Source organism: Podarcis bocagei (assembly GCF_964188305.1).
Source record: "Podarcis bocagei genome assembly, chromosome: 18".
NCBI classification, from domain to species: Eukaryota; Metazoa; Chordata; class Lepidosauria; order Squamata; family Lacertidae; genus Podarcis; species Podarcis bocagei.
The window spans coordinates 7,283,853-7,293,357 of record NC_138144.1 but is presented as its reverse complement, the minus strand read 5'-3'; the positions used below and the strand labels follow the sequence as shown (position 1 = coordinate 7,293,357).

General features: G+C 43.9%; 1 protein-coding gene across 1 annotated transcript; it reads right to left on the bottom strand.

Moving 5' to 3' along the window:
• Positions 1–722: 722 nt before the first annotated feature.
• On the bottom strand, positions 723–9,057 carry LOC308577469 (vomeronasal type-2 receptor 26-like). The gene is made up of 6 exons (XM_081177678.1): positions 8,480–9,057; positions 6,658–6,949; positions 5,556–6,365; positions 3,749–3,976; positions 2,196–2,322; positions 723–1,927 (listed from the first exon to the last, which is right to left on the bottom strand). The coding sequence occupies exons 1-6, from the start codon at positions 8,704–8,706 to the stop codon at positions 1,029–1,031; spliced, it is 2,583 nt and encodes an 860-aa protein (XP_081033804.1). The 5' UTR covers positions 8,707–9,057; the 3' UTR covers positions 723–1,028.
• Positions 9,058–9,505: the final 448 nt, after the last annotated feature.

The following is a 9,505-nucleotide window of genomic DNA, read 5'->3' as shown; positions in this document are numbered from 1 at the left end:
CTTCATTGGATTGCTACAGGTAGAATTGCTATAAGAATAAGTGCTTAGTAAGCTTTCCACTAGTCTGGAGAGATGAAAGTCTAAGTAGGATGCAATCTTGGCTAATGAATCTAACTGCTTAATCAGTGGCTGTTCTGTCAATTATTTTTACTTGCCCATCTGATCTTGGTTTTGCTCTATAAATGGGGACCTAAATGGGAGGAACCTGAGTTGGAGGAGGAGACCTCTCGCTCTTCCTTCCTGACTGAGCATAAGATGCCTCCTCTGAAAAGGTTTGGCAGGCAGGGAATACAATTATCTGGCATCGTCTCATTGCTTCCCTCCAATGCTGAACTTGTTGCTGGCTCACTCGTAATCTGGTGATACACTCAACATCAGGGCACAATGTGTCATATCCTGGACAACGCAATAAAATCCATTGTACTCCAGTCAAGACTTGGCTAAGGTCAGTTGCTACTCTTTGGAACAGGGAGCAGAGCTTACACAATACAGAAATTAAACCAACAAACTATAGAAGAGAACTTAAATGAATTTCTCAATTTATTAATATACAAAGTTTAGGAGAACAAAATGATGTGAACTTCTGAATGATAGAGCATATCTGTAGAAAAGGGAGCACAGGTATTTGAATGTCTAGAAATGACATAACTAGAAAGTATTGTTGAATATCAGAATTGATATGGTTAATAGCAAAGCAAACAGACCAAAAAACCTAACTCCTATCTCCCTCTAGACTATCTTGTTGTGAGAGAAATATAAGTTCCCAAATCACAAAATTATTAAAAGATAATAGTTTACAAACTACGGAAAGTAGACCAGGACTCATTGTAATCCTTGGTAAAGCAAGGTAGCAAAACATTTCCTCCCATCTTCCTGTTTATGTGAACAGAACTACATAAAAGTTGGGCTAAGAATGGACATAATCTCTTTCACAGATGAAGAATGAGCAACATGGATGAGTAGGTGTGTTTCCTTTATGCACTTCTGGACATCAGGAACATGGAATGTTTTAAGAATCAGATGTCCCCTTAATTTCTGGTTGTCAGGTGCTCCTTTGTGTTCAGATCAGGCCTCAGCACAATAATGTAGCACTTGGGAAGGAAGATGCAGCCCAGAAGCCCAGCACTGGAGGCCAACATAGAGAAGATCTGCACGGCCACCATGTACTTGCCCTTGGTGCTCAGGTAGGTGGGCACAAAAGACACCCAAACACTGCAGAAGACCAGCATGCTGAAGGTGATCAGCTTGGCTTCGTTGAAGGAACCGGGCAGCTTCCTGGCTAGGAAAGCCACCATGAAGCAGGTGGCAGCCAAGAAGCCCAGGTAGCCGAGGGCAACGTAAAACATGGGCACAGACCCTTCGTTGCATTGCAGGACGATCTCTTCCACTTGGGAGCGCATGTCGGGCTCTGGGAATGGGGGAGAAGAGCCCAGCCAGATGGTGCAGATGAGAACTTGCCCCCCAGAAGAGGAGATGACAATGGAGTTGGCCAGACTCTTGCCCAGCCATCTCCTCACCCCGTTCCCGGGCTTTGTGGCCAGGAAGGCCAGCACCACCGTGATGGTCTTTGCCAAGACAGAAGAAACAGCAACTGAGAAGATGATGCTGAAGGCCGTTTGTCGGAGAAGGCAGGTCTCTTTCCTTGGGCGCCCGATGAAGAGGAAGGAGGACAAAAAGGAAAGCAGGAGGGAGACAAGCAGCATGTAGGAGAGGTCCCGGTTGTTGGCTTTGACTATGGGAGTTTCCTTGTATTTCATGAAGATTTGCAACACAACGCCTGCTGTTAAGGACAAGAAGAGGGCAACGGAAGCTAACACCATTCCCAAATATTCTTCATAAGACAGGAAGATGATAATCTTGGGGATACAATGATCTCTGTCCTTGTTTGGATACAGATCTTCTGAGCATTTGGTGCAATGTTCTGCATCTGGGGAAGAGAAAAAGAGTGGCTGCAACATCACTTACATCCCTAATGATCTGAACTCGATTACATTTTGAAGAAATCCTAGAGATTTCTTCCTTATGGTCATTCCTTTCAACTCTCTTCCAGGATGTAATGAAGGTGATTGTAAAGACGTTGAGGAAGGAGCCACATTCCCCAATGTCTGCAGAAATCTCACAAAAAGTGTTTGAGACTGGATTACTGCCCTGTGTTTACTCTCTCCAGAAATACCTTCCCCCTTGGAGTCACCCACCTTCCTGGGCGGAGAAGGTCCCTTCCGCACACCGAGCACAAGCATAGCAGCAAATGGGCTTTCCTTCTAGAACCACCTTGGCATATCCAGGTCGACATTTCTCATTACACCTGGAACGAGGCACGGCCTAACCAGAAAGACAAGAAGATGCAAGAAAGAGGAACAATTAGGAGTATTTGTTTATATGTAACTCACTCATAGAGTGAGTTCAAATGGATCTCTGGACTGCAGCCTTTGACCCCTCATCAGGGTCCTTTCAACCCCCCACTGACCATTGGGGTGACCAGAATATCATGTTCTTCATAATTCCTTCAGGACAACTGAGGTTTGCACCACAGAACTCTGTTTCCGCTTCTCCGTTTACCTGCTTCCCTGCTTAATAAATCTTCAAAGAAAATGGCAATGGAGTCTGAAATGTGATTTCCCCAAAGTTCAGGATTCGTATAATCTCTCAATCACTAATTAAGACAAATTTAATATGACTTTTCCAAATATTGGTTTCCCTCACTCTGTTTTTGAGGCATGCAAGGTTTTCTCTTATTGCTGATGAATGTCCTAGTTATTTCTAGTTCATATGCCATTCCTTAAAATTAACCTTATATTACAATAGGGGTTTTTTTTTTTAACTTCTCATCCTTCACCAACAGCCGTGCACTTCTCAATTCCTGCACATACACTAGTTTAACATTTGCAACATCTATAAGTGAGCTTACTCCATAAATTTAAAATATCCACAATAAATCAGTAATTATCATTTCTAAACTAAATTACTTTCCATCCTTCTGCATGTATGAAAACCCAATAGTTCACTTTTACTAGGGGCTTTTCTTCTTATCTACGTAGTCCTTTCTGTCGAAGATTCTGGTGTCTTCTCTGAGGACCTCTGGGCTCTATCCTTTCTTTGAGCACCCTAAATTCACCTCCTATCTCAACTGCTGTGAAAAGCAAGAGTGGTGGTTGCAGCTGTTATTGACGGTCAAGACACCATTGGTCAACCTGATATCCTGATATGGTCATTTTTCAGCGGTTGTTTAAGGAAAAACATAGTAATCATCTCCTAGCCTTCTCCCTTTGTGATTTACCCTTGGGCCACTCAATGGCTTCTGGGTTAATGGTGAACTTTATTCCAGCAGACGTATCTCTCCTTATATTCCCAATTTTCAAAATGTCATTATCATCCTTCACCAAAAACTGTGCACTTCTCAATTCCTGCACATACAATAGTTTAACATTTGCAACACCTACAAGTGAGCTTACTCCACAAATTAAAAAATCCACAATAAATCAGTAATTATCATTTCTAAAATAAACTGCTTTCTATATTTCTGCATGTATTAAAGCCCAATAGTTCACTTTTACTAGGGGCTTTCCCTTTTCTTCTTATCTACGTAGTCCATTCGGTTAAAGATTCGGTTAAATTAGGAGTGGTGGTTGCAGCTGTTATTGACGGTCAAGACACCGTTGGTCAACCTGATATGGTCATTTTTCAGCGGTTGTTTAAGGAAAAACATAATAAGCATCTCCTAGCCTTCTCCCTTTGTGATTTACCCTACCTTATTGAATTTCTTGTTCCACTGAATGGCTTCTGGGTTAATGGTGAACTTTATGCCAGCAGACGTCTCTCTCCGTATATTCCCAATTTTCACAAGGTCACGAGACTTATTGGGATAGATGGCCCAGTTCATAATATCGAAGTCTGCTGGCAGCTCCCAGTTCTCATCCAAGCACAGCCTGCCTCTGGAAGTATTCAGACACCGGATTTCTCTTAAGAAAGGGTGAAGCTGGAATCACAGGGGAAAGCACCAGCACTGAGAAACCTGGAAGCCAAGATGGATTTCTCAGTTCTACTCCCACTTTTCTTTTTTCACTTTGGAAAAGCGGGACATTCTGGGATCAAATAAAACAGAGCAAAAGGTGAAATTGATAGTGAACAACACTTTGACTGATAAGTTTGATATAACTAAAGGCACTAGACAGGGGTGCCCATTGTCACCATTGATATTTATAATGGTCCTGGAGGTATGAACTAAGAATTTGAGAGAATTGTCATACGTGAGAGGGATAAAGATTGGAGTAAAGGAGTATAATTTGGGCAAGTAGCAGGATTTAAGCTCAATAAAGGTAAAACTAAACTGTTAGTGAAGAATATGGTCACGGAATTGCAACGTGGATCAGAAATTATGGTTGCAAAAGGAAGTGAAATATCTTGGAATTTGGTTAATACCAAAAAATATTAATTTGTTTAATGATAATTATGAATCCACATGGAAGGAAATCAAGGGGGACTTCGAAATATGGAGCAGATTAAAGTTGTCATTTTCTGGTAGAATATCAGTGGTAAAAATGAATGTATTACCCAAGATGTTATTCCTGTTTCAAACAATTCCAGTGTTCAAAGGACAGGTGTATTTAAAGAGTGGCAAAAAGTAGTATTGAGATTCATCTGGCAGGGGAAAAGCCAAGGATGAAATATAAATTGTTAATAGATTAAAAAAGAAAGAGGTGGATTCGCCATGCCAGATTTGAAACACTATTATGAGGCGTCCTGTCTCTGTTGGTTAAAGGAATGGATAACGATGGAGAATACAGATATTTTAGATGTGGAAGGTTATGATAACAGATTTGGGTGGCATTCTTATCTTTGGTATGACAAAGTGAAAGTTCATAGAGGTTTCCTGAACCATGTGATTAGTATCTAAAAAAGAAAGAAATAAAAACCTATTAGAAAGGAAAACACCATGGTGGATCTCACCTATTGAGGTACTGACGGTACAAAAATTAAATACGGAGGGAAGGTGGGCCACATATAAAGGCACTTTGGTGGAAACCGAGAAAGCTTTTAAATATTGTTTAAGGAAGAAAATAATAAAAATATATTATTATTTTTTTAAAAAGGAATGTCCCACTTTTCCTTAGAATGTCCCTATTTTCATTGGAGAAATGTTGGAGGATATAGACTTAATATAATATTTTTAATGTTTCATATTTTAGTATTAATTTATTTATGTTGGGAGCTGCCCAGAGTGCTGAGGCAACCCAAAAAGATGTGTGGGGTATAAACAGTGATATATTTCTAGCAAAAAAGCTGCCGGAACTCACCATGAACACCTCCTTCTTAGAATGGCAATGGCACCCACCTGAGAGGGGCCAGAACTGAGTTCCAGCGAGTTCTCCTCTGAAAGTAGCCCTGGCTATAAACAGTAAGATTATCATTATGGAATGGGATGGTTCTATTTACATCAGAGATATGTTGGGCGGTCTGCTACTATTACTAATATTAACTCTGATATTTTATAGGTCTATCCCTGTCAAGATCAGCATCTGTGTGGACTGCAGTTTGCAAAACGGGGAAGGAAATACCTGCCACGGCTGTAGCCTTTGGGGTCCCCATTGCTCTCCTTCCTCCACCATCAGCCTCCTCTGGGATCTAGATGAAAGCGAAGCATGCAAGGCCTGAGCCACAGCTTGAACATTGATGTAAGTGACATAGCTGTCTAGAGACAGGATGAACTCACGCTCCTCTTGGGGCAATGGCTGCAGGTTCTCCTCCTCTCTGCATCTTATCCTTCCTTTCACAGACAACAGATGCTTTGAATATGAACACTGAAATGCTTCATCCAAATAATCCAGAAAATTGGTCTGCGATTTGTATTTGCCACCTTTGCTGCTCCTTATTCCAGTCTGAATTGCAAAGGACAGAGAACCATGGAGGTGCTGGAACATATCTGGAGGGATCTTAAAGCCAGTTCTGATTTCTAGCAAAGCTGTTGTGATCCAGACTTTTGCCCCTATTTCCTTCTCATAAAAACCGTTTATTGACAGGGGTAGAAGGATGCCCATTACATTGGTTACATAGTAAAAAAATACCCCAACTTGTCTCCATAGGAAAAAAGGTTCCCCAGGCCTGATAAATTGATTTAGATCATTTTCTGGTACTCTTTTTGATAAAGCAATGCAGATCCCTTTGCTGAGCATCAGAGGTTTCACAGCGCTCTCAAATCTTTCTCCACTGTCATTGTCTGGAGTAAAGAGGCCAATCCACGTCCATCCAAAATACAGGAGCAATTCAACAATCCCCTGGTACTGACTTTCCTCTTTGGGGGTCATCCGGTAGACAAAAGGGAACAGGGTTTTACCTTCGAGAACCTGGGCAGTGAAGCCATAACTGATCTAGCAAGGAAAGCAAAAGATCACCAATTTATTTTACTTTCAGCATAACGGGTATTTAATCACATGAAATGACTGATATCTAAATCTCTGCTGGCTGAGGCTGATGGGAGTTGTAGTCTGAAACATCTGGAGGTGTCAAGTTGGTGAAGGCTCAGATTTGAAAAAGGGATGTTGGATCCATAGCTCAGGATTTTCCCATTTTTAAAAATATCCCCACTTGACCCCTCCAAAGAGAAAATAGAATTTTACGCAGCTGAAATTCTCTGTGCTTCCATGCTCTCCCACTACTTACCTGTGGGATTTTGTAGATGCCTGACAAGGCTGAAATCATTCTTGAGATGAAAGTGTTGCCTCCTTCAAGAACAGCCAGCAGGTGATTCTGTTCTCCACAGTGATAATTGGGAATATTGCATCCACTGCCTGCAAGCAGCTCTAGCATGGCGTCCGAAGTCATCCTTGCATCGAAATAGTTCTCATAGATGTTGTAGCCCAGGGTGATGTTGGGTAAGAGCCTGAGATCCTGGTTGATCTCTTGGATGGTGAACAGGAAAGACAACATGTACCAGTGGAACCTATTTGCCCCCCTGCAATAAATGAATTATTTAAAAAGAGTGAAACTTATATTCATATTGTCAGGGCTGCCACTCAGTCCCAGCTCACATAGGACCACGTTAGCCAGCGTTCAGGTTAAAAGAGTCTTTATTGGATTACAGGTTCCATTTCCAAACTGCAATGTGCAGCCCTACTTCTTCTAGGTCAGACCGGCGAAGACCCGTCTGAGTCTCCGCCTCTAGCACACCAGCTTAATACCCTAGCCTTGCTCCACCTCCTGCGCCTTTCCTTCCGTCTCTGGGTCCTTCTGCCCCCCGGGGTCTCTTCTTTCCTACTCTCTTCTGACGCGGACCCCCCTGACCCTTCCGCCTCCTTGCGGCGGGCTTTGGGACCTGGCTCACTCTCTGGGCTGCTTACTGCGCCAGCTTCCGCTACATTTGAACTTGGCGCGCGCGCCCAACTCTCAACCTTCCTCTTGATCGTTTCGTCGCTCCCCGAGGTGGGCGTGACTACTCCTGACTCATGCCCTCCCTCCTTCTGAAAGCCTCCGGAACCCGATATCTGGTCCCCTTTCTCCCCGCTGCTCCCGGCTGGGTACGTGGGTCCCGATCTCCAACTGCTGCTCTCTGATTCCTCTCTGGACCCTTCTTCCTGGGGTGTCCCCCTGCTTTCCCCCCTTGCTCTGACCACTGGCGCTCCCTTCTGGGAATCCTCGGACTCACTGGATAAGCTCGGCGATCTCGGTTCGTCATCCCCACTCATCTTTCCTTCGTATTCCTCCCCCTCGCTCTCTGTCTCCTCCCTTCTCTGCGTCTCTGCTCCTGAACCCCTGACACATATGAATGGGAGGGAGGAAGAATTATATGATCCATTTATCCTTTTGCATTAATATCAAACCTTTTCCTGTCTAGCATAGAACAAAAATTTGGAGATCTCTGCTCCATGACCGGAGCTTTGATGCAAACAGCACACAGAGCTGTTCAACAGTGGAACAGACTCCCTCCAAAGGTGACCATGTGTCATGGATGCTTCAGGTGAGATTCCTCCGGGTTCCTTCCATCTCTACAGCTCAATGATTCTTTTCTACTATGGTTTTATGAGTAAGAAATGAAGGCGCCCCTCAAAAATTGTGATATACTGGGAAGTTGCTGCAAAGGCTGCTTTTTTTGCAGTGGTCTTTGGCTTCTTCCAAGGGGCTAGACTATAGGTCGATTAGAGACAATTTTATTGACGGAAGAGAAGCACCAAATACCTCAGTCCCCTTTTAGTTACATATGGGGCCTGGTGGCTTTCAGGTTTGAGTGTGTGGTAAAATTATAATTTTGTCCATATTCTGGATCAGAAACTACATGAATGAGCACCCCCCCTTTACTAGAATCTTTGACTAGACACCCCTCCCCAGCTCCCAGCTCCTCCAACAGCAAGCCCAATGGTCAGGGCAGGGTAGTCCTGCAACACCAGCCCTTGGCTCCCCAGCCCTGAGGAAGGGGCTCTTTCCTTGATAAATAGGAACCATTAAAAGGACTGGAGGACCATGAAACCATCTGCATATAAGTACATACGCTTTAGTCCTGGTGAAGGGTGTCTGAGAAAAGACGTATGCAGTTTCTGTACGAAAGCGTTTTGGAGAGATGATCCCACTGATGAGAAAGTCTCCAGGCCGGTAGTAATTGCGAGCATCCGTTTGATCCCTGACCAGATTCAAGGGGCATTTCGCCCTGTGGTTCCCGCAGACTCCAAAGGGCATCATGAGCAGCAGAAGCAGCAACAGAAGGAGCAGGGATCTCATTCTGGCTCTGCCTCCTCCTCCTCTTACCTGCCAAGGAGGCGAAGCAGAAGAACCCAAAGACTCTTGCAAGACCAGACTGGGTGGGCTTTGCCAGGCTGGGTGGTGTTCAACTCTACCTTCGGAGCTAGGAAGCACAAGGCAGGCACACCCCTCTTTCGCCAGCTCTGCATCTTCACTCAGTCTGTCTCCAACACAGGAAATATTCTCGGCACCAACTTTTTCTTTCGCAGTCACAGCTCAATTAATATTGTAATGCTGTGTTGCTTTCCGAGGCTCATGCAATCTACAGAAATATCTCCTGAGCTTTCACCAGATGAGATGACTATAATTTTGATTATTCCAAGTGGAATAAGTTTCATCACAATAACTTTCTGGAGTCTTGAATGGCTCAAGCGGCAGGTGCAGAGCTGGAGAAAAACATGGTGCACAGAAGTCAAGGGGTGTGTTTGGAAGTTGGAAGTTTGGCCTGAACTTTGCTCAAGACCACAAAGAAGGAGCAGGATCCGACCATGGACTCTCCTTCCTTGGACGTTTTGAAGCAGAGGTGGGATGGCCATCTGTTAGGGATGCTATAGCGTTGCAGAGGGTTGGACTAGAGGACCTTGGGGTCCCTTTCCAAGTCTCCCATTCTATGATTCATTGGAGGTTTTTAAGAAGAGGTGGGAGAGTCAGGGATGGACAACAGCCAGATGAAGGAGTCCCAGCCTTGAATCCCAGGCATCCTAAGCCCTTTTAAAATGTGGGGGGAGGGCAGAGGCTGTGATTGGGTAGTAGTTTTTTATTTTGATTATATATATTG